The sequence below is a fragment of the Nicotiana sylvestris genome, chromosome 7 (assembly GCF_000393655.2).
Source record: "Nicotiana sylvestris chromosome 7, ASM39365v2, whole genome shotgun sequence".
Taxonomy (NCBI): Eukaryota; Viridiplantae; Streptophyta; class Magnoliopsida; order Solanales; family Solanaceae; genus Nicotiana; species Nicotiana sylvestris.
The window spans coordinates 107,358,789-107,384,350 of NC_091063.1; the positions used below are offsets into that span (position 1 = coordinate 107,358,789).

General features: G+C 40.9%; 1 protein-coding gene across 2 annotated transcripts; it reads right to left on the minus strand.

Annotated features, from left to right (window-relative positions):
* Positions 1-9,823: 9,823 nt before the first annotated feature.
* On the minus strand, positions 9,824-15,833 carry LOC104221016 (MLO-like protein 1). 2 transcript variants are annotated; one of them, XM_009772021.2, is made up of 14 exons: positions 15,514-15,833; positions 15,374-15,431; positions 14,943-15,166; positions 14,117-14,233; positions 13,952-14,012; positions 13,483-13,577; positions 12,831-12,905; positions 12,639-12,727; positions 12,395-12,444; positions 11,643-11,683; positions 10,784-10,993; positions 10,627-10,694; positions 10,346-10,406; positions 9,824-10,251 (listed from the first exon to the last, which is right to left on the minus strand). In XM_009772021.2, the coding sequence occupies exons 1-14, from the start codon at positions 15,640-15,642 to the stop codon at positions 10,051-10,053; spliced, it is 1,479 nt and encodes a 492-aa protein (XP_009770323.1). In that variant the 5' UTR covers positions 15,643-15,833; the 3' UTR covers positions 9,824-10,050. The 2 variants fall into 2 exon arrangements, with proteins under 2 accessions (XP_009770323.1, XP_070006496.1); XM_070150395.1 differs by lacking the exon at positions 14,117-14,233 and having other exon boundaries at positions 15,514-15,811.
* Between the last annotated feature and the right edge of the window lie 9,729 nt (positions 15,834-25,562).

Below are 25,562 nucleotides of genomic sequence, written 5' to 3' on the forward strand. Positions count from 1 at the left end.
TTTTGTCCAGATGATGCGGCAAAAAGACAATGGAAAGAAAGGATGAAATTTTTTAGTTAACTAAGGGCAAACGAAAACTTGGAGTGTAAGAAAGGAAGTATATCTGCAGAATTCTTTCGAGTAAAAGACAAAGAAGTGTGTCAATCGCATGATAAGTTCCTTCTATTTATAAGAGACATAAATCCCCCGAGCATGAAACCCAAGAGTCGCTAATCGAACCTGATAGGGAACGAAACGTTTCAGTTCCCCAGGAACGTGTGTCATAATGGCGGTAACCACAAAATAATGCTTTGAAGCCAAACGACATTTCAGTTTCGAAACAACTGCAACGGTCCACGGGTATCAAAAGAACGTCGCTATCTCACCTAAAACCCATGTAATGTAACTAAGGAACGAGAAGTCAGATTTCGCTTGAATTCATATCAATATGATCCGTCTGCCGAGCCCGACAGGGGACGACCTCGACAGACGGAGGGACTAACTGTATTGGTCAAAATCTGACCGTCATGGCCGAGCTGACCAATGTCCTGCCCAAGTGACCGGGCAGTAAAAAATAACATAGCCTACTCTACATTCCATTCTCGTCACCCGTCGAGTCGGAAGGAGCAATGTCTAAAAGAACGACTAAGGCAGACTTGGTGCGAGAGAGCGTCAGACCAAGTAAATGGCAAGGATGCCTTGACTATATATAGTAGGGAAAACCCTCAATAGGGGGCGGTCTCCTTCCCTTTCTCTCTCCCAAGCTCTGTTATTGTAATCTTCATAGGAAAGAAGTAAGCTGCAAAAGAACATGTAAAGCTATCTTCCCCATTGATTGATGGGAGCCACAATGTTAAATTTCAATAAGATCAATTATATCTCTTTCATCCTATATACTATCTATACTATTAGCTCTTTGATCTGGAATTTATTATGCCTGACTAAGATTTACCCCTTACATTTTTTTTGACTAATTTATTCAAAAAGGTCCCGATATCTTTTGAGTCAAACAATTACCATACCTTCGACGTACATCAAGATAGAAATTCCCCCAAAATATTACCCCTTCATGCTCCATCATATATGTATATATCAAACCAAGTATTCATTTTTTCTTTAAGATGAACAACAACATAACTCATTTTTCATATGATAAAACTTGGTTTAACTTAAAAAAATCTTAACAATGCCTAATCCAACCACGAGGGTTGTTACTATCAAACTCTGAAAGACTAACTTAACCTTTGAACTCCCAAAAGAGTTGTTCATATTTAATAGGGTGAGGGAGTTTGTTTAGATGTAGGGTTGATTGTTGGATTGTGGAAATGATTGGACTTTGGGTTGTGAAAATGAGTTGTTCATAATGGCCTGATAAGCAAGTGGTTGAAGATAGGTTGTGTATTGGTCAAAATCTAACCATCACGACCAAGCTAACCGACACCCCGTCTCAGTAACTGGGCAGTGAAGGTCAACAGATCCCACTCCATTTCTCTTCTATGACATCCGACAAATCGGTAAGAGTGACGCCTAAAATCATGACCAAGACACATCAGTGGCAAGAAGATGTCGAGTCAAGCAAAGGGCAAGGATACACTAACTATATATAGCCAAGGAAAGCTCTCAACTTGGGGGCTTCTCCGATTTCTCAAAAGGAAGACAAAAAGCTCCCTTCTTGTATTCTAGAAAAAGAGGAAATGACCTCGAAGAAAATGTGTAAATCTGCTTCCTCATCGATTGATGAGAAAGATAATGTCGAATCTTAATAAGATCAATCATATCTCTTTCATACCATATGCAATTATTGTTGTTAACTTTGCGATTTGGAATTAATTATGTTTGACTAAGATTTACCCCTTCATCTTTGATTGATCTGTTCAAAAAGGTTTTAATATCTTTTGAGACAAACAATTTGGCGCCGTCTGTGGGGATTTCTTAGTGAAAATTCCTAGTTTCTCCCAGATCAAAGCCAATAAACACAATCACCCACCAAAATAAGCACGAAGAGAGAATCCAACCCACGCGAGACATGGGAGCAGCGCGGTAAAGGAAGGAGAGCCAAGTAGGTTACCAAGCCTATAAATCCTCGCCCCATCAACCGCAGATATACTAAACAAAGCAAGCGGTGTTACCAACCTGTTCTACCCCACCAGACCACCTGGAAAGAGCGAAGGAAATCTCATCCTCACCTCCCACTCTATGTCCAGGCAAGCACATAAGACCTGCGTGGACGAACGTACACAAGAACATCTCGATTGAAGGGCAAAAATTGCTTCAACACAGCTGAAATACCTCTTGCCGGCAACATCTCCGAGCTGGACGGCAGGAGTCAGACAAGAAAACTATAATGCGTACACAGCACGAACCTAAGCGAAACATCAACACCTTATATTCACCAGCGTTGCACCGTCTGGTGCAAGCAATACCAAATAAACTAGAACTCCCACGGAAGATGTCCAACTCTCTAGAAACTGGAACTGACGACGGGCTGTTATTTCGATAAGTTCGAAATAACACCCTTTAAGGCCAAGGGCCTTCGCCAAAAAAAAAAAGAAGGGTTCGACCTCGATCAAACGACGCCAAAAAAGAGAAGGGTTCGACCTCGATCGAACGATGACGGTCTGTTATTTCGATAAGCTCGAAATAACACCCTTTAAGGCGAAGGACCTTCGCCAAAAAAGAGAAAGATTCGACCTCGATCGAACGACAACATGCTGTTATTTCGATAAGTTCGTAAAAACACCCTTTAAGGCCAAGGGCCTTCGCCAAAAAAGAGGAGGGTTCTATCTCGATCGAACGACGATGGGCTGTTATTTCGATAAGCTCGAAATAACACCCTTTAAGGCCACGAGCCTTCGCCAAAAAGAGAGAGAAGGGTTCGACCCCGATCGAATGACGATGGGTTGTTATTTCGATAAGTTCGAAATAACACCCTTTAAGGCCAAGGGCCTTCGCCAAAAAAGAGGAGGGTTCGACCCCGATCGAACGACGACGGGCTATTATTTCGATAAGCTCGAAATAATACCCTTTAAGGCCAAGGGCCTTCGCCAAAAAAGAGAAAGATTCGACCTCAATCGAACGACGACGGGCTATTATTTCGATAAGCTCGAAATAACACCCTTTAAAGCCAAGGGCCTTCGCCAAAAAAGAGATGGGTTCGACCTCGATCGAACGACGACAGGCTGTTATTTCGATAAGCTCGAAATAACACCCTTTAAGTCCAAGGGCGTTCACCAAAAAAGAGGAGGGTTCGACCTCGATCGAACAATGACGGGCTGTTATTTCGATAAGCTCAAAATAACACCCTTTAAGGCCAAGAGCCTTTGCCAAAAAAAAAAGAAGGGTTCGACCTTGATCGAACGACGATGGGCTATTATTTCGATAAGTTCGAAATAACACCCTTTAAGGCCAAGGGCCTTCGCCAAAAAAGAGGAGGATTCGACCTCGATCGAACGACGACGGGCTGTTATTTCAATAAGCTCGAAATAACACCCTTTAAGGCCAAGGGCCTTCGCCAAAAAAGAGAAGGATTTGACCTCGATCGAACGTCGACGGGCTGTTATTTCGATAAGTTCGAAATAACACCCTTTAAGGCCAAGGGCCTTCGCCAAAAAAGAGAAGGGTTCGACCTTGATCGAACGACGATGGGCTGTTATTTCGATAAGCTCGAAATAACACCCTTTAAGGCTAATAGCCTTTTCCAAAAAAAAGAGAAAGGTTTGACCTCGATCGAACTACGACGGGCTGTTATTTCGATAAGTTTGAAATAACACCCTTTAAGGCCAAGGGCCTTCGCCAAAAAAGAGGAGGGTTCGACCTCGATCGAACGATGACGGGCTGGTATTTCGATAATCTCGAAATAACACCCTTTAAGGCCAAGGGCCTTCGCCAAAAAAAGGAGGGTTCGACCACGATCGAATTACGACGGGCTGGTATTTCGATAAACTCGAAATAACACCCTTTAAGGCCAAGGGCCTTCGCCAAAAAAAAGGAGGGTTCAACCTCGATCGAGCGACGATGGGCTGTTATTTTGATAAGCTCGAAATAACACCCTTTAAGGTCAAGAGCCTTCGCCAAAAAAGAGAAGGCTTCGATATCGATCGAACGACGATGGGTTGTTATTTTGATAAGTTCGAAATAACACCCTTTAAAGCCAAGGGCCTTCGCCAAAAAAAAAAGGGTTCGACCTCGATCGAACGACGACGGGCTGTTATTTCGATAAGTTCGAAATAACACTCTTTAAGGCCAAGGGCCTTCACTAAAAAAGAGGAGGGTTCAACCTCGATCGAACGACGACGGGCTATTATTTCGATAAGCTCGAAATAACACCCTTTAAGGCCAATGGCCTTTGCCAAAAAAGAGAAGGCTTCAACCTCGATCAAACGACGACGGCCTGTTATTTCGATAAGCTCGAAATAACACCCTTTAAGCCCAGGTGCCTTCGCTAAAAAAAAGAGAAGGGTTCGACCTCGATCGAACGACGATGGGCTGTTATTTTGATAAGTTCGAAATAACACCCTTTAAGGCCAAGGGCCTTCGCCAAAAAAGAGGAGGATTCGACCTCGATCGAACGACGACGGTCTGTTATTTCGATAAGCTCGAAATAACACCCTTTAAGGCCAAGGGCCTTCGCCAAAAAAGAAGAGGGTTCGACCTCGATCGAACGACGACGGTCTGTTATTTTGATAAGCTCGAAATAACACCCTTTAAGGCCAAGGGCCTTTGCCAAAAAAGAGGAGGGTTCGACCTCGATCGAACGACGACGGTCTGTTATTTCGATAAGCTCGAAATAACACCCTTTAAGGCCAAGGGCCTTCACCAAAAAAGAGAAGGATTTGACCTTGATCGAACAACGACAGGCTGTTATTTCGATAAGTTCAAAATAACACCCTTTAAGGCCAAGGACCTTCGCCAAAAAAGAGAAGGGTTCGACCTCAATCGAACGACGACGGGCTGCCATTTCAATAAGTTTTAAACAATACTCGTTAAGGTCGGATACCGCCGGAAGGAAAGAAAAATCGGGACTCGCCATACGGTATCTATCTTGTACCAAAGCCATAAACAGTTGAAATAAAAGTGAAGTACAAGACAAATAACGAAGAAAAGAACTCTCATTTATACAAAGTCGCAGTGCAGGCTATCGCCGCTTACATATGGCCCAAGCCAACCAAAACAAACAACAACACGAACGAATGACAATCGACAAACAATTGAAAATAAAAACAAAGGACAACATTCTTCATTCGGCGTCATCACCGCCGTCACCATCACCATCACCACCATCATCACTGTATCATCCCCCCGCATTAACCACCGAATGAGTAAGACCATCCTCAAACATCTTAACATCACCGGGGTCCAGGTCTGACTCAGATTCATAGTCGTCAACCACCATGCCTTTTCCCCTTTCTTCTACTGAAAAGGAAGCACGACCCACTACAGAAGATGAGGGCACGTCTGAAATCACGACGGCAGCCCCAGAAGTCTGATTCTCCACCGCGACAGGTTGTTGGTCACCAACAACGGCAGGGATTTCTGATTGAGCCAAGACGGCGGCATGAGTTTCTGATTGCTGATCGCGGACACCGACCATTCCAACGGTTTGCTCCGTCCCTATGGGTGGATCCACAATAGCACCCTCTCCAGAGCCCATCGGGGGAGAGTCGTCCAGATGAATTACTATTGGGGCGTCATCTCAAACTCTACTCTCCGTCTCTTCGACAACTCCTCTTCCTCTCTAGTAGATGGTGACTCACCCGTTGGGCGAACGACATCGATCGGAACCTCGTCATGAGAAGTGGCCCTCGCCGGAGCAACCAAGGCCGCAGACTCAACTGAAGCAACCCTCGATGAAGGTCGGATAGTAGGTACTACGATAGGACGAGTGGATGCGGCCAGCTGGCGGAAAGCTAACGGAGGAGCCCTTGCTCTCCGCACCCTCCCTGACAACGACGAACGACGCATAAGAAGTTAAACAAAAAGAGAAAGAACAGTAGATAGAGACGTCGTCTCACCTGTAAGGGGCATGCTTCCGAACCTCTCATGAAAGGTCGACCATGTGCGAATCCCCACTATATAGGGAAGTATGGCCTCCACCCATTCACGGATACCTTCGACAGGCGGAGGGGGAAATCTCTCAACTGCAAAGACGAGATAAAGTTTAGTACTCGCAAAAAACGATCGAGCATTTCACTAACTAAAATACAAACTTACGTGTGAAGTTCCATCTCTCAGGGAATCCCATTGGGTCTGCCACAATATGTTCAGTTCGCACATAAAAGTAATTCTCGTGGAAATGATGGTTGGTCCTATCGTCCATCTTCACCACCAGACCCCTCGACCCCCGAGGGACATGTGAATCATCGAACCACGAATAAGTTGAGGAGCAAAGATGCTGAGCATATGGTCCAAAGTAACCTCACGACTGGCAAGTTCCGCATACTTGAGCATAAGAAATATCTTGTACAAATATGGTGAAATTTGGGCGGGACACACTTCGTAGAAGCGGCAAAAATCCACTACCAACAGGGGAAGAGGAAGTGTGTACCCTACGATGAGGGGGTAGGCGCAGAACAAACAGTACCCAGGGCGGTCGAAATGAACTATGTCGTTTCCCACTGTCGGCCACATATCCACGTAACCGGGAATCCCCCACCTTTCCTTCAACTCTGCAATGGCCCTCTCCCTCATGACGGAGTGATCAGGTTCTTGTTCAACCCCGACGGGAGTATTGAAGTCAGTCGGCTCTCTCCCAAGGTGGGGCAAGATCTCAATCACTGAGGGGACCTCCTCATCCTCCACCACGTCTACCCCCCGGTGATTTGGGCAACATTTTTCGGTGCCGGATTAGCAGCAGGGAGATTGTCAAAAGAAGAATCACCAGTCATTCTTGTTAGAAAGTATGCCAAAGAAATAACAGAAAGAAGAGATGAAAGTTTTCAGCAAACAAGGGGGGCACGAAGAAATTCGAGGTATCGGAAGTATATCAGCGGAATTCTCCTAAGTGAAAGATGAAGTGTGTCAATCGAATGACAAGTTTCCTCTATTTATAAGAGACATAAATCCCCCGAGCATGAAACCCAAAAGTCGCCATTTGAATCTGATAGGGCACGAAACGTTTCAGTCTCCCAGAAACGTGTGTCATAATGGTGATAACCACGAACCAACGCGTCAATACCAAACGATGTTTCGGTTCCTTAGTCACATTTTGTAGGTTTTTAACGGAGTGGCGGCGTCAATACCAAACGATGTTTCAATACCCATTCACGGATACCTTCGACAGGCGAAGGGGGAAATCTCTCAACTGCAAAGACGAGATAAAGTTTAGTACTCGCAAAAAACGATCGAGCATTTCACTAACTAAAATACAAACTTACGTGTGAAGTTCCATCTCTCAGGGAATCCCATTGGGTCTGCCACAATATGTTCAGTTCACACATAAAAGTAATTCTCGTGGAAATGACGGTTGGTCCTGTCGTCCATCTTCACCACCAGACCCCTCGACCCCCGAGGGACATGTGAATCATCGAACCACGAATAAGTTGAGGAGCAAAGATGCTGAGCATATGGTCCAAAGTAACCTCACGACCGGCAAGTTCCGCATACTTGAGCATAAGAAATATCTTGTACAAATATGGTGAAATTTGGGCGGGACACACTTCGTAGAAGCGGCAAAAATCCACTACCAACAGGGGAAGAGGAAGTGTGTACCCTACGATGAGGGGGTAGGCGCAGAACATACAGTACCCAGGGCGGTCGAAATGAACTATGTCGTTTCCCACTGTCGGCCGCATATCCACGTAACCGGGAATCCCCCACCTTTCTTTCAACTCTGCAATGGCCCTCTCCCTCATGACGGAGTGATCAGGTTCTTGTTCAACCCCGACGGGAGTATTGAAGTCAGTCGGCTCTCTCCCAAGGCGGGGCAAGATCTCAATCACTGAGGGGACCTCCTCATCCTCCACCACGTCTACCCCCCGGTGATTTGGGCAACATTTTTCGGTGCCGGATTAGCAGCAGGGAGATTGTCACAAGAAGAATCACCAGTCATTCTTGTCAGAAAGTATGCCAAAGAAATAACAGAAAGAAGAGATGAAAGTTTTCAGCAAACAAGGGGGACACGAAGAAATTCGAGGTATCGGAAGTATATCAGCGGAATTCTCCCAAGTGAAAGATGAAGTGTGTCAATCGAATGACAAGTTTCCTCTATTTATAAGAGACATAAATCCCCCGAGCATGAAACCCAAGAGTCGCCATTCGAATCTGATAGGGCACGAAACGTTTCAGTCTCCCAGAAACGTGTGTCATAATGGTGATAACCACGAACCAATGCGTCAATACCAAACGATGTTTCGGTTCTGAAACTGCCGCAACGGTCCAAGAGGATCAAAAGAACGCCGCCACTCCGTTAAAAACCTACAAAATGTGACTAAGGAACGGAAAGTCGTAGGTCAGATTCCTCTTGAAGTCGTAACGAACATGATCCGTCTGCTGAGTCCGACATAGGACGACCCCGACAGACGTAGGGACTAACTATATTGGTCAAAATCTGACCATCACGACCAAGCTGACTGATACCCCGTCTCAGTAACTAGGTAGTGAAGGTCAACAGAGCCCACTCCATTTCTCTTCTATGACATCCGACGAATCGGTAAGAGTGACGCCTAAAATCATGACCAAGACACATTAGTAGCAAAAAGATGTCGAGTCAAGCAAAGGGTAAGGATACCCTGACTATATATAGCCAGGGAAAGCTCTCAACTGGGGGGCTTCTCCGATTTCTCAAAAGGAAGACAAAAAGCTCCATTCTTGTATTCTAGAAAAAGAGGAAATGACCTCGAAGAAAATGTGTAAATTTGCTTCCTCATCGATTGATGAGAAAGACAATGTCGAATCTTAATAAGATTAATCATATCTCTTTCATCCCATATGCAATTATTGTTGTTAACTTTTCGATCTGAAATTAATTATGTTTGACTAAGATTTACCCCTTCATCTTTGATTGATTTGTTCAAAAAGGTTTTAATATCTTTTGAGACAAACAGGTTGTAGGGATAAAAGGTTCACGAGAGTTGGGTGCTAGGGTACGAGGTTGTTTAGACTGGTCAGTAACATGGGATCAGACAGAGACGATGGTGTTGAAGAAAAATGGGTGATTGTAACTGTGTTTGAAAGAGAAATGTGGGCTTGTGGATACGACGATGATGTTAAAAATTGAGTCCTAGGACTGTAAGTGCAGTGGTTGTTAGATTAAAAGGAGGTGCATTTAAAGACATACTCCTATAGCTTTCCGCTGGCTGAAGATTCTCCGGCAAAGCTGGGAGGACCACCGATAGCTAGAACCGCCACTGATTTACTGGAAGTAATAGACTCCAATCTTTTTCCTGACTCAATATGGCTCAATAACACATCCAGGCGACGATTATTTTCCTCTTGACACTGGGAGCGCCTTCAACATTAGTTCAAACTTGATTATCTTCTAGCAATTCCAATCTCTTTTGAGATTCACTCATATAAGCTTGCAGCTGTGTCTCAACTTTTCTCAAAGAAATTTCGACTATCATCGGGTACCTTCTCTTTTTCCACCATTTTCAAAGAAATCCTTTCGACACCCTGGCTCTGGATACCTAATGTAGCACAACGCGTAGCTCATACATGAAAGAGTTTTACCTTGCTAAATTCATTCGGCGTCGTCAAGTATCTCAAACTCTTATGATATATAAAGATCTAGCGATATCCCCATATATACAAGCAATGTGTGATATTACCAGCACTTAAGTTGTGAATTGTAATTGATATGAAGACTGTAAAAATAAGGTTATGAGTGAAATCATCGCAGATTCAAACGGACTAGCAACATTTTAATTCTCTTTCTTTTCTTAATCAAGCAGAGTATTATAATACATATGATGAATTTAGAAACTTAAACTTTCAGCTTGGATATCGAATTACAATCCCCTATAAACAACAATGTGATCCGAGGCAACATTACTACCAAAATGCAAAATTCACCTACAGGCAAAGGTTGCAGGATTCAGTTCCTAATGTGCATATCTGGAATCATAATATATTAGCTTAAGCTCCATTAGCTGGTGGTTCCTTTCGCCCAATTCCTAACATCTGTAATCCTACAGTAGAACCCTCAGTTGAACTTCCTTGATTGGAGCCCTCCGTAGCCGCCTTCAATCCCTTTTTCCTCTTCACTTTCTCTGCCCAGCCAAGAAGACCAACTTGAATATGCTCATCAAATATTGATTTCTTGAAATGGGTACCCATCTGTAGTTCAATATGCCAAAGACAGATAAATTTAACTTTAAGTTATATCAAGACTCCTAACCAAGCTACTTCAGGAACCTTGTTTAAAACTAACCTGTGTAACAAGAGCGTAAAGAGGCAACGTGCTATAGCTGCATAATACCTGAATGATTACCCTGGATAAAACAATGAAATCATAGATATAAAGGCCGTGATGAAAGCAAAATAGGATAGTAAAAGTAACGATGCTATTCAACAAGAGCTTAACATTTTCCGGTGCAACTAAGGCAATGTGTATACATTTGCTATATTTTCCACTTGCCGAAACAGAGGACCGAAACAGAGGAGAAAGGGTAGAGGCATAGAGCTAATACAGAAGTGGGCAGTGAACTTTACCCTATAACTAGCCGAGGAACAATGAAACCAACTTGTCCCATTATGCAGGAATCAAAGCCATATTGCACCTATAAAGTGATAAGGGGAAAAAGAAAACTAAAATTAGAAATAGAGAACTAAGCAAGATGCAACCATGGTATAACAAACTATACCTTACCAATATCCAGAAAAAGAATGCTATCTCGAAAGCATTTTGGAAGAGGATAAAGTGTATCAAGAAGAGGACAATTTGAGGGCGGTTGAACCAGAAGTGTTCATCAGAAGGTGTTACCACCAATTCACCTTCTATGGCAACATGCTTCTCTGCTACCTCATGAGCTAACTGTATAATTACATGCTCCAACTTCGTGCCAACAGCAAGCAGAAGCTGATAAACCCAAAATTGAAATTAAGTGACAGAAGAAATCAAGTCAGGTTGCTAAATGGAACTTGTTGAAAAAATTAAGAACATATATATAATACTCAAAGCCATTAACATGAAAAAGAGAAGTAATTGAATGCATGAGAAGAAAACATCCATGTTTAACATTCATCATAACTCCTTAGAAGGCTTGATGCAGCTAGCACAAGATCATTCTTTCAGATATAATTTTATCAAAGAGCTTTCGCCGCTATAAGAACGAAGAAAAAATATACATAAAATCATAGTGCAAAAAGGTGCCCCAGAGCACATCTAATCTTCTTGGAAAAAATATGCTTTTTGCAGCAAAAGATGCTACTCTGAAGATGGACCCATAAAATTCAGCACGTCAATCTGACTGCCAGATATTCACAGTCATTAATTTTTTGCTGATATATTAAATTATTATATTCAGTTTTAAAGTGGAGGAGAAAAAACATAGCTTGATATGTAAAATTACTATATGCATCAGGTAGTTTCAGTAAACACCAAATGATAGCAGTTCTGCTCAAAGAAGTAACTGCTTTATATGAATGGCTTTCTAATAAATTAAATTCAAACTAGCTACAGGCAAGCATTTGAAACCACAAGAAAGGATTATGATAAGGCAACTCACAATAAAAGGAACGAACGCAATCCAGAAATACGTGTGCCAACCTGGAGAACATATAAAATGAATTTATTAGCTTTCAGATCCAAACAACAACCAAATGATCAGAATGAAACACAAAAAAAGAACTTGTAAAATCATCTTAAAGCCAAAATGGAAGTTATTCAAGCAACACGTTCTATTTTAAATGCAATATCTTGAATGAATCATCTCAAGAATGCTGAAAACTGCAAATGTTATACAAAAAAAAAAGGGAAACTACAAATAGTTAAATGAAACCAAATAAAATCTAACACGATGCTTTAATTTCATTAAAAGTCGCGGAAGCATAATGAAATGTTATCAAATTATAACTGTACATGTACAAACTGAATGGAAACATAGATAAATCCATTAACATTTGCCTCAGAGAAAACTAGCAAAAGGTCATGTTCATAGGGTACAAGGCAACAATATTCATAATTTCTTCTTTTTTTTGACAAGTCAAAGATAGATTCACAGTTTTCTCATCCTCAAGGAGGGAGTAAACTGCGAGCATTTTGGCTTATTGTTGAGTAGGAGTGCCCAGTAACACATGGTAACAAATGCTCGGATATTCAAACGTCTTACGTAATCATAACACGCATAATATAACGCCAGCTATGTAACCAGTATGGGGTTTATAACTCGAAGCGTGAAAATGTCATATGACATTGAGACATTTTAAAGCAAAGCAGCTGCAAGGTAAAAATGTCTACTCCAAGTTTGAGTTGGCATACCATTAACATTCACCAACAAGAAGATGACAACAAATACCCAGAGATACCAACTGCAGCAAATACAGGAAAATTGTAACAAGTGAGTAAGAACATCCGTAAATTCTTGCCAGTGGTGCTGCAAGGGCAGGAAGGAAAGCTTCCACTAAATAGCAAAACAAACCGAACAACAAGATTTACTTCCATTAAATCCAATTACAAGAAGAAAACAGATTTATTCATCTTAAATCTCCACAGTATCACTTGCCTGATGCCGACGACAGTCTTAAAATCGTCTTCCAGAGCCCGAATCATGTACTTGTGAAAATTAAATTTTTTATTTTGCTTGCAGTGTGTCTGCCAAAGAGAAGCGAGATTCACTATTATACGGGCTGATTAAGCACAAAAAGAAGGCAAAACACCAAATGATTATATCATATTAGGAACACAATGACGTTACCATAATGAACCCCAAACGCAGGGCAGCATAATCCGACTTGCTGACAGAACCATAAAATTGCTTAAAAAAAGAGTGCTGCAAGTTTTCATGAAAAAGCAAACAAAAGTATTAGATGCTTACGTCAAAAGCAAAAGACACCCGACAACCATGTGGTAAGGCTCTATTACAGATTTCCCTATTTCTTCACCTTTTTTCTTACTAATAAATCAAACTGACGATTATCAGCGTGGTTTTGAAAATATTTTGAGTGCTCAGCTTATATAAGAACCACTACTTGCTTATTAAGAATTCTCAGGTAACAGGGCCCTAACAACACACAACATAAAACTTGCTTATTATATAACTTCTTTCAGCGCCCTGAACAAACGAACCCATATCTTAGCTAATCAAGATATAATATCTGACTTATTGGAGGCATGATCCAGAACTCGATAAGAAAAAGAAATATAAAAGAAGGTGGTCATCACATATTCATTTGTCTTTTGAGAGCATATGCACCTTCCCCATCTTCAATAGCTCAAATTTAATATTACTTCTTTTTTCTTTGCATAAAGATGTTTGAAGAGCTGTTTCCAAGGTAAGATTTGCTATATAGAGGAGAAACATGTGATAGGGCAAGAATAACTGCTTAGTGAGGAAGAAACGTTCTTACCAACCAACCAGAAATGGCTGAACGTTTGCCCATGCCGACAAATCGGTCCCTGATGAAATCGTGTTGCTGGACATGTGTGACCGGTGGTTTTAGAACTGCAAAAGAACGCATCAAATTGGTTTAATTTGGAGATCAACTTGATCTGGATATGATGCATTAGAGGAATAACTCTGTATTTTAGTTATCTTTCCTTTCATGGCTTCAAATATGTCAACAGTCGTCACATAAAGTCTTGGTTGGTTCAGAAAGTAACCAGAAGTACATAGCAAAATTAGCTACAGGGACCGCATGAGCTTTTCTGATCGGTCAATTACTTTCTTTCTTCTTTGCTTATCATCATTTAAAACAGTGCGATCAACTCCAGATTGTTCTAGTATTGAATTAAATTCACATAAAGGAGACCAATGAGGTATTTTTTACTATATGCACCAAACAGCTGGACAAAGACTTCACAGGTGACTATCCATACCACGTCCAGTCTCATAATTATCTTTTGCAATGCTGTCCTCCCAGTGCTTCCACTGACGTATCTACAACATCATTTGACAAATTACAAACATTCAACTCCAAAAACAAACAAAGTTGAAAGAGAGACCAGCAACAAGCAGATGATGCAGAAGCTTTTAGTACAGACCTTTGCTCCTCCAAATACAACTGTCAGAAGAGAGAAAGTCACATGAACAATCGCAAGAACAAAGATAAAAATGTGAAGGTGATGCAACGCTTCAAGAGAGAGTAGTGGGACCTTGTGCTGAAAAAAAACAAGAATTATGTACTTTAATGGAGTAATCGAGCTGTACTCTAACAGAAACAGATCATTATATATACTCCAGAATCAGATATTAGAACTGGGATGCAACTTTAGTGTCAGGATATTTAAGAAAATAATTCAAGTAAATGTATGTCTGCACAATATTTTTCACATTGCCTCTTACTAAAGATCAAGGACAAGTAATCCCTAAATTTTGGCTTTTCCCTTTTTCTTTGTATGTAAATAAAAAGAACTAAAACAATGGGTCATTGTAGCAAAGATAATAAATTTCAAAACCATAAAATGACAATGCAATAATCGTCATCTTTTTCTTTTTCCAAATACAAGCACCACCCAACCATCCTTTTATGAAGGCACACATCATATGAATGAAACTAGAACTACTGAGCTCCTCAGCAAAGAGAACTTCTGTCTATATTAGTATATATTTTATATTGCCAATTTAAGTTGATAGGAACATTCAATGCACAATCACAACCTCATGTATAGTTGCCACAAAAGAAGCCTTTTTCTTAGGCTCATAGACGGAAGCCTTTCACAAAAAAAAAATATGGTGCAAAAAACTAGGACTAACATGAGTTCTTTTATTAGAATATTTATGGAATATGGACCTAAGAAGGAAGATCTCCAAAAGGAAATGCAACTACACCAGGAAAAAGTGATTTAAAAAAAAAAGTAAACTGATTACTTTTGCACTGCAATAGCCAGCAGCAGCTGCTTCTTCAGCTAACAAACGGCGATGATGTTCAGATCCAGGACTAGCATGAGCAGTTTCATTGGCAGAAGACGAAGGAGCCTCCGATAATGAACATGGAAGTAAGTGCATGACAACATCTTCAGGGACACAAATCTTGACTATGCTACCTTGAAGCACCGTTAATAACAGGGATATAAACCCCAAAAGCATCAACTCTGCACATTCATCAATCAATTCAAAAAATGCAAACTCAATTTGATCAAAGTTATACAACCACACAAAACGCCTAAAAGAGTAACCTTAATTGAATAGTACAAATCTAAACAGATAAAAAGCTACTTGAGGAATTGGAAGAATGGCGTGTAATATTTCCTAGCCCCAAGTTAAAGAGTGCAAAATAACAGCTAGGCAGATGTTGGAACCTTCTTTAACTTTCTGTAGGGCTTCATATAAAGGCTTCTGATTCTTCTTCTTCAGATACTGCATAGCAAAACAAAGGAAATTCAGTCGCAGGATCACACTTTCAGATGTAAGAGCAGAAAAAGAAAAAAGAAAGAGTGACCTTTCCAAGGAAATGGAGGAAGCGTTCAGCGGCAAGAGAGATGGCAACGATGACGGTGCAGACGGCGGCCACCACCCAAGTAGGTGTGAATTCCAATGTAGAACCTTCCCCTTCTCCACCACCACTCATTTCTCTTTACTTCACAAAGATGAATCGCCGATGGCAAAAATGGAAGCCACAACAACTAGTCTAGTGTGGCGACTACTCGACTGTGACTACACGAGTTTTTCTTCAAGGAAGAGGAGTACCATCTTTAATTATTATAGCAGATAGGGAAAACTTATTTGCACGGAATAATTCAAATTTAAAACTTAAAAGTTAGACTTCATTTGTTTCATACTTTTCTTATTAGTAAATCAAGAAAACTGCATATTTAATATTTTAAAAAAAAAATTTAAATTTTATATATTTTACCTTTAATAAAAAGTTTTTTATAAATTTTACGGCCTCATAAAGTTTTTGCTTTTTCGTAATAGTAAATATTTTTGCATGTGAGTTTTGGCATTTTTGTGGTTGCACTTCAAAGGGGCTATCGATATCGGACAACGATAGTCACGGCCTGACAAACTGTTGATGATCTGTCTTCTGTTGTTTTGTTTGTTTGCTTGCGTTTAGCGTGTGAAAATTATTGAACCAACACATTTACCCGAGTTTTCTATATATATTTAATATTTAATTTAATGGTCTTAGCGCTGTAGCAATGAATATACGCCGCTGTCTGGAGAGAAAGATGAGCGCCTCTCCATTGCCCAGGCAAGCCGTTAATCACCTCTTCGTTAATTAATCATAACGCACATTGGTGGGCCCGCAATGGGGGGACGGCTAGTCTTCATAATACCAGCACAGCAAATCATTTTAGTACACTGTTAAATGTCACTTATCTATTGGGGTAGGTTTATTTTGGCAAAGCACTTTTGATCTAACTAAATAGAATAAAGTTAAAAACTAAGGGGTACGTTTGGTAAAGTGTATAAGAATAATATTTGACATAGTGTATTAATAATGTTGATATTAATTATGCTTGCATTAGTTTGATGTATTAAAGTCTTGCACAATTTCTAAAAGAATTGTTTGTTTTAAAAAATACCCTCATAATCAGTCCATCACCTTATATTTTTAAAAGAAAAATATGTTCAAGAATGTTTTTATATGAAAAAAGTTTTTTCTAAAATTATTTTTTCTACCTATATTGTAGTATAGAACTGAATATTTATTTATAAAAAAGAAAATGTGCTAATTATTTATTTACTAGGGTTATAATTTTATTTCTCACTTTCTTAAATTATTTCAAACTTGCATTAATATAATAGTATATATATTTTTATCAAGCATAAATTTTGAAGGATAATTTTATATTTAACTAAGCTAATGCAACATTAAAACCCATTGTATTGTTAATATCATATTTTCTTATGCATTAGTTATGCGTAGAATAATACCAAATAGGGTGTATAACTAATGCGTAGGTTCAAAAAGTATACGGTACAAGTACCTCTCTATAACGACATCATCATATAACAATCATTCATTATAAAAGCCAAGTTTTCCTTAAAACCGATTTTTTAAGTTATAATTTACCTCTCTATAATAATTTTTTACCTATAAAAGCAACAAGTCATATTTATAGTAGAACGCTCTTTGTAATATTATCCCTCTATAACAGATATATAGAATCCTTAAGATTACTAATAACAATTCTAAAAATACGCACACAATCTTTTTCATTGAACACAGTTTCTATTTGGCATAAGACACAAGATTTGAAATTCTGCAGATGATATATTTTTCATTGGTTACTTTTTTGCTAAAAATTTGGACATGAATCTTCGTCAATTCAAGCGTTATATCGGTAGCAAGAATAAAATCTACGAAACAGCTACAATTATAATGTTCTTCCATCAATCTTGAAAGAATTTATTTTCCTAGTTGCTTTAAAATGTGTGCATTAGAGTTTAAATCTTTGTATGTTTAGTTAATAAATTTATTAATAATGTATTAGCTTTCTTCAATATATACCTAGTGAAATATGCATATCTTATGAGATTTTAAATTTGAAGAATTTTCTTATCTTTTACATGTAACTTAAAAAAGAAAAACAATTAATTTTTGGATAAGTTTTATCTATAACAACCAAAAAATATTTAAACGTCAAATGCTATTATAGGTGTATAATAACCATTCGGTATAAAAGCCAAAAAATCTTGAAACAAACGACGCTGTTATAGAGAGGTTTGACTGTATTATTAATGCACAAAGATAATTCATGTTGTATGGGTCCAAATTTGACCGACCACGACGACCTACAACGAGTACGACAAACGACCGGGTATCTTCGAGTCGACATCCCGAGGGAGACAACCTTAGGGCAAAAGAAGAAACTGTATGACCCCTGCAGTAGAGTAAGCCCATTAGGGGACGTTAAGAATATTCCGTCGAATATTCCTTGTATTTTGTTTCTGACAAAAGAGAAGAGTTTCTCTCTAGTATATAAGGGAGACAAAAAACCTTGTAATGGGGCATCGATACTCTGGGAAACTTACCATTTTTGAAGGAAAAGAAACTTAACAACCATCTTCTCTTTATCTATTATTATTCCTTCTAGAGATTATTATCTTCAGCTAGGATTTACCCCTTCATCTTCGATTAATTTGTTCAAAAAGGTTTCGACATTTTTTGAGTCAAACAATTTGATGCCGTCTGTGGGGATTTCTATAGCTGAAATCGTAGTTTTCATCTAGACCCTTGAAAGAAACGATCATCTCTCTTCAGCTCCATAAAAACCGACGATGGCGGGAAAGGGAGAAGCAAGGTTAAAGGCAATAGAGGGTGTCACAAATAACCTCCTAAATTCCCTCAATGAGGCCAGTGGAGAACACACTGAAAATGCAACACCAAGTGTATACCTGAGGGTGAGATCTCACCTCCTCCGCACGGAGATCTAACGATCTTGCCTAAGAGAGGAACCACAACATCCTTAGCAGGAGAAGCACCACCAGCTGTCAAAAGGCTACTAGAAGAATGGTTAACGAGTGCCTCGAGCAACATGCTCGAGAAACCCATTCAGGGAGGCGTCGAAGACGTGCTACCCACAGAAATCGCAGTCGCTGCCGATGAGCTAAGCGCTACACGAACAGGTAACACCCGCACTGTTACTGATGCAAGTGACGATGACCTTATGGCCATCTTAAAGAAAATGGAAGAGATGGAGAATGAGAACAAAACACTCCGCGGCCAGATAAAGGAGCATCAGGAAAGGCTCGACAAAATACCAGGCGCTCCGAAGTTGTTACCAAAACGCGACGTAGGCTGGTTCGTTGAACATCCATATAGCGAAGGGGAAGCTCCCCATTCTATTCCAAAGGCCTTCAAAATGCTATCATATTTAAAAATATATGATGGTACCACGGACCCAGAAGATCACCTAATCCACTACGTCACCGCAGTAAAAGGTAACGATTTATCAAAGGAACAGGTGCCATCTGTGCTGCTGAAAAAGTTCGGCGAAACTCTGACAGGAGGAGCACTGACTTGGTACTCTCAGCTACCAGCACGATCGATATCCACATTCGAAGAAATGGCAGATAAGTTCGCCACCGCGCACGCGGGAGCGAAAAAGGTAGAAGCTAGGGTCAATGATATCTTCGCCGTCAGGCAAATGACGGGCGAGGGACTTCGATATTTCCTAGCTTGATTCAACAGAGTGAGGATGAGCCTACCAAACGTATCTGAAGGGATGGCAGTAGCAGCCTTTCAAATGGGCTAAATAGAAACGGGTCAAAAGTAACCAAAAAGCTACTCAGCAGACTCATGAAGTACCCCTACCACGTGGGAAGAAATTCATAATGCTTATGATGCCGAAGTAAGGGCAGACGAGGACGACTTGAATGGCCCGCTTCAACGATTGACGTCAGTCCAGATCGAAACCAGGAGAGATCTTCGTCATGATGGGCGAAGGGAGCAACTACCACGCTTCATTCGAGAAAGACACCAGCCCTATATCCGAGCATCCAACCTTCCACCTCTACGACATGCGGATGCTGCATCTCGACACACCGCACCCTTCCGAAACAAAAGAGGTACGCCTCCACTACTATCTGCTCATAACTTTTATGTTTCCCCTTCAAAAATAGTGTATGCACTGGAGAAGCTCAGCACTAAGGTGTAGTAGCCGCAAAAGATGAAGTCGGACTCGAACGCGAGGAGGTCAAACGTCCTATGTGAATTCCACCAAGAAAAAGGACACAAGACCAAAGATTGCATAGGTTTGCGGCAAGTAGTAGTTAGGATGTTAAACCAGGGTACCTGAAAAAACTGCTAAGCGATAAAGGACGGGCCAACTTCGCTCGAGGGCACGACCCACCTCAAGGACCTCCAAAGCCACCATCACCAGCCCGTACCATACAAATGATCATTAACGGCAGCGACAACACGGTAATCAACCATGTGAAGTTCACCACCACGCATAAACTCAAACAGACAGTCGCCTACGAACGGTATAACGACTTCAAAGATAGTATCGTCTTCGATAAGTCAGATACCGACGGTTTGTCTTTCCCTCACTATGATGCTTTGGTTATAACTTTACGCATCATTGATACCGATGTAAAAAGAATCATGGTGGATGACGGAAGTGGCATGTATTGTTCACCCTCGAGTTCTCATGTAAATGAGGCTCGAGGATAAAATAATACCACGTTGCATAACACTAACGGGGTTCAATAATGCTGTAGAGTGAACATCTGGAGAAATAGTGTTACCCGTCCTGGCAGGAGGGGTTACTCTGGAAATGACATTCCACGTCATGAACCAGGAAACGACCTACAGCGCCATCATAGGGCGACCATGGATACACGCCATACAAGCCGTCTCGTCCAGTTTCTATCAAGTAATCAAATTTCCCACCCCATGGGGGATATTTAGCATCCGAGGCGAGCCACGCACCACCCAAGAATGCTACCGGATCACCCAAGATTGCACACACACCAAACAACTAAAAAGGGCAAGCGCGGAGGCATAGCAATCAGCCATATCGGGAACCAAACCCGACATACAAGTAGAGGCCATCAAATACCTGGATATCATAGAAGCTTGCAAGGCAACCATAGAGGATCTCGATCCCGTCCAATTGGACGACATCGATAGCACAAAAAAGGCTTATGTTGGACACAACCTCTCGGAGCCAGGTAAGTATCGTAAATTTTTAACTAACAACGCCGATTTGTTCGCTTTCTCCCACTCAAATATGCTAGGAATCCCAAGGGATATCGTCACTCATAGACTGAATGTCGACCCACTTTATCCGCCGGTACGGCAAATGAGGAGAAAGTTCAATGCCGCAATCAATGAGGCGGTCTGCGAGGAGGTGGATAAATTACTCGCCAACGGTTCCATTAGAGAATCGAAATACCCACAATGGGTCGCCAATGTGGTCATGGTCAAAAAGAAGAATGGGAAATGGTGAATGTGTGTTGACTTCACCGATCTGAACAAAGCACGTCCGAAGGACTCCTTTCTATTACCTCACATCGACCAACTTATCGATGCGACAGCGGGGCACGAACTGTTGAGCTTCTTGGATGCCTACTCCAGTTACAACCAAATTCTTATGGCTGAAGAAGATCAAGAAAAGATAACTTTCATTACTCACCAAGGAACGTACTGCTATAAAGTGATGACGTTCGGGCTCAAGAATGCAGGGGACACGCACCATATGTTAGTCACCAAAATGTTCAAAGAACAGCTCGGCAAGACCATGGAGGTTTACATCGACGACATGCTGGTAAAGTCGACAAAGAAAGAGGATCACATTGGCCATCTGAAAGAAGCCTTCGAGATATTAAGGCAGTACGGGATGAAGTTGAATCCCGAAAAGTGCGCCTTCCGCGTAACTTCAGGAAAATTCCTTGGTTTCCTTGTGTCACAAAGGGGAATTGAAGTCAACCCGGATCAAATCAGGGTCATCGACGCAATATCAGAGATACTGACCAGCAAAAAGCAGGTGTAGAAGCTAACAAGGTGAATAGCTGCCCTATCAAGGTTCATCTCACGATCCTCGGACAGATGCCACAAATTCTTCAATATGCTGAGAAAAGACCACGGTATGCAATGGAACGAAGAATGTATCGATGCCATGAGAAAACTGAAAGCGTATCTATCATCGCTACCATTACTCGTCAAAGCGGACCCAGGTGAATGTCTAATTGTGTATCTAGCAATCTCCAAAGTTGCGGTAAGCACAGTCTTGGTCCGTGAAAATAAAGGTACGCAATCTCCGGTTTACTATATCAGCAAAACTTTAATTGATGTCGAGACGAGGTACCCTCACCTTGAAAAGCTAGCTCTGGCATTGGTCGTGACTTCATGGAAGCTTAGGCCGTACTTTCAATGTCACCACATAAAAGTGGTGACAACCTTCCCCTTAAGGGGTATCCTACACAAATATGAACTATCAGGTAGACTTGCCAAATGGGCCATAGAACTAAGTGAGCACGACATAATGTACCAACCGCGAACTGCCATTAAGTCACAGGTGCTCGCCGACTTCGTCACTGATTTCAGCACGGAAATACTGCCCCAGGTAGAACAGGAAACACTCCGCACTTTTGCGCATACCGACCTCTGGGTCCTCTATATCGATGGTGACTCTAATGCCTCGGGATCGGGACTGGGACTCGTCCCCGAGGTCACTATGGGCAAAGTAATTTGCCAGTCCATACGATGCCCCAAGATGACTAACAACGAGGCCGAGTATGAAACTGTGATTGCAGGTTTGAAGTTAGCCCTCAAATATGGCGCTCGACGACTCGTCCTCCACTATGACTCTCAACTCATGGTGAATCAAGTCACCGGGACTTTCCAAATCAAAGAGCAGAGACTACAAAGGTACCAGTCGGTAATCCACAAACTGCTACCGAAATTTGACGAATGTCACCTCGACCAAATACCTAGGGCGCAGAATATTGAAACAGATGGCCTCGCTAAATTAGTTGCGGCCACCAAGAGTATCAACAAGGAAAACATGGTCACCTTCCTTCATTCCGCAATAGACCACGTCGAGGTATATTCCATAAACTTAACTTGGAACTGGCGTAACCGCATCGCAGCCTATTTGTAGGATGGTACACTCCCGCAAGATAAAAAAAGCCAAAAAACTCCGGGTATAGGCAGCTCGGTATAGCCTAGTAAACGGTAATCTCTACAAAATAACGTTCGGCGGCCCCCTAGCCAAATATCTTGGACCACATCAAACAAAATGAGTACTGGAAGAAGTACACGAAGGGCACTGCGGCGCCCACACGGGGAATCGCGCCCTTGTCCGATGCCTCATCCGCGTCGGCTACTACTGGCCTACCATGAAAAAAGAAGCTGCAGACTATGTCCGGAGATGCGAGCAACGTCAAAAGTACGCCCCTGTGATATATCAAGCAGGGGAACTCCTTCATTTTGTCACTTCGCCATGGCCATTCATAAAATGGGGAATGGACATAGTCGGCCCCCTCCCAGCAGGACGAGGTAAGGTAGCTTCCTTTTGGTTTTAACTGACTATTTTTCTAAATGGGTGGAAGCAGGTGCATACACTCAGATACGTGAGCAGGAGGTCATCGCTTTCATATGGAAAAACATTATATGCCGTTTTGGCATCCCCAAAGAAATTAGCTGCGACAACGGACCTCAGTTCATCGAAAAAAGAACGACTGAGTTTTTCGAAAAATGGCACATCAAACGAATACTCTCCACGCCATATACCCTGCCGCCAATGGTCAAGCCGAATCCTCCAACAAAGTAATACTCAACATATTGAAAAAGAAGCTCGGGGATGCTAAAGGGCTATGGCCTGAACTACTACCGGAAGTGTTATGGGCATACCGTACTATAAGGCTATATTGTGGGCCAGGCCCAGCTCGGGACCGCTAGCAAACGGGCCAAACGGGCCGGTTCAAACGGGCCGGTCCCTAACGGTCCTAAAAGCCTACTGTGGGCCAGTCCTCCTAAAATAGACCGCGAGCCCCGGGCCATTTAGCTCAGGATCGGCAGGCGGGCCTGGGCCAGTTCAACCGGGCCTGGGCCGATTCAACCGGGCCCAACAGCTATTTTTCAAAAAAAAAAAATTAAAAAAAGGCCAACGTTTAGAAGTTTAAAAACTAGCCGTTGGCCTGCCATTTTAGCCATTTGGCCCCCAAATTTTGTTTTAAACCCAAACTTTTTATAATTACACTTTTTCCCTATTCTCAACTATAAATACCCCCTCATTCTTTCATTTTTACTCACAAATTCATCAATCTCTCTCTAATTTTCTTCTATAATTGCTTACTTTATTATTGCAATTTTGTGAAAAATTGTAAAGTTGGTGAATCGAAGTATTCAAGTCTTCAACGATATTCAATTTTTAAGAAGTCGTTCGTCAATTCGATAAACTCGTTCCAACTCTTAAGTTTTAATTTTATAGTTTTGTTTGTTTTAGTTTGTATAATTATAATTAATATGGACTTTTCTTTGAAAAAAAATATTTGGTGGTAAGGGTAAGGGAAAATCTAAAATTGGTGAATCTGGTCGCCAAGCTACTACTCCTCCCCGGCTCCCCGACCCAGACCTGTTATCCATCCTCCTCCACCTGTTATTCTTAATAGTGATAACCCTTGTTTTCAATTTTCCGATAGTCAATTTTGTCATGATGTTGCACTAGGTCAATAACTAAATGACGAAGTTATGAATGCTCTTTATCCTAATCAAACTATCTTTGAAAATGATGGGGAAAATGATGATTTAGATGAAACGCAACCGGATTTAGATGATACACCTACAAGTTCTGTTAATAACCCAACTGATAATAATCCAAATGATGCCCCGCCTGACCCTACTGTAGTAACCCCTACTTTTAATAGACAACCTTCTAAACGGACCGAAACATCTCTTGTTTGGCACTTTTTTACTCATCTAAGAGAACAAAATAAGGCTAAGTGTAAAACTTGTGGGTCTTTGATAGCTCATAAATATACTGGAGACCGTAGCGGTACAGGTACTTTGACTAGACACATAAAGAAACACCCTAGAGATAAAGCTAGATATTTACAAATTAAAGTTGCGCAAGAGGGTAGAAGTTTAGATACTGAGGTTAACCCTAGTACAAGATCAAATCTAGTTCAACCGGGAATTAACACTGTTACCAGTGGTATTTTATATTATGATCCAAATAAAGATCGTGAAGAATTGGCAAAAATAGTTACTGTTATATGCTTACCCTATAGTTTTCCTTCTAACCCTCACTTTGTGCATTATATTAGAAGAGTTTTTAATCCTACTTATAAAGGATGGCCTCGCGCAACCGTAAAGAGCGATATTTATAAATATAAACATGAATGTGAACAATATTTGTGCTATTTATTTACTCATATAGATTGTCGCATTGCTATTACTACTGATATTGGTAGAAGTGGTAATGACTGTGATTATCTAACTGTTACAAATCATTGGATTGATGAGGACTGGATAATGCAAAAGCGCATTATTGCTAATAGAATAATTAATTCACGCCACACATGTAAGTTTATTGCTAACACAGTTGCAGATATTTGTAGATATTTTTACATTATAGATAAAATAATGTCAGTTTCAATGGATAATGCTTCTAGTAACACTAATGCTATAGGCTTGCTTACAACTACACTAAATCCTGCATTTAGTAATATTTTTCATGTTAGATGTATTTGTCATATTTACCATTTAATCGTCGGTGCTGGTATGAAAGTTTTAAATGTAGAAATTGAAAAGGTTAAAATGGCTCTTAATTGGCTTTTTTATTCAAACTGTAGAAGTAGACTTAGAGAATATTTTAAAAAATGTGATGAATTTGGCCTTACAGAAAGAAAGGTTCCTAAACCTTGTCCGACTAGATGGAATTACATGTATGAAAGTTTAGTTGTTGCATATGAATATAGAAACCCAATAAACGCAACGTATAATGCTCGTGTTGGTGGTGATGATGATGATGATGATGAGCACCTTACAAATCAAGATTGGACTAATGTTAAAATGCTTGTAGACTTTTTAGA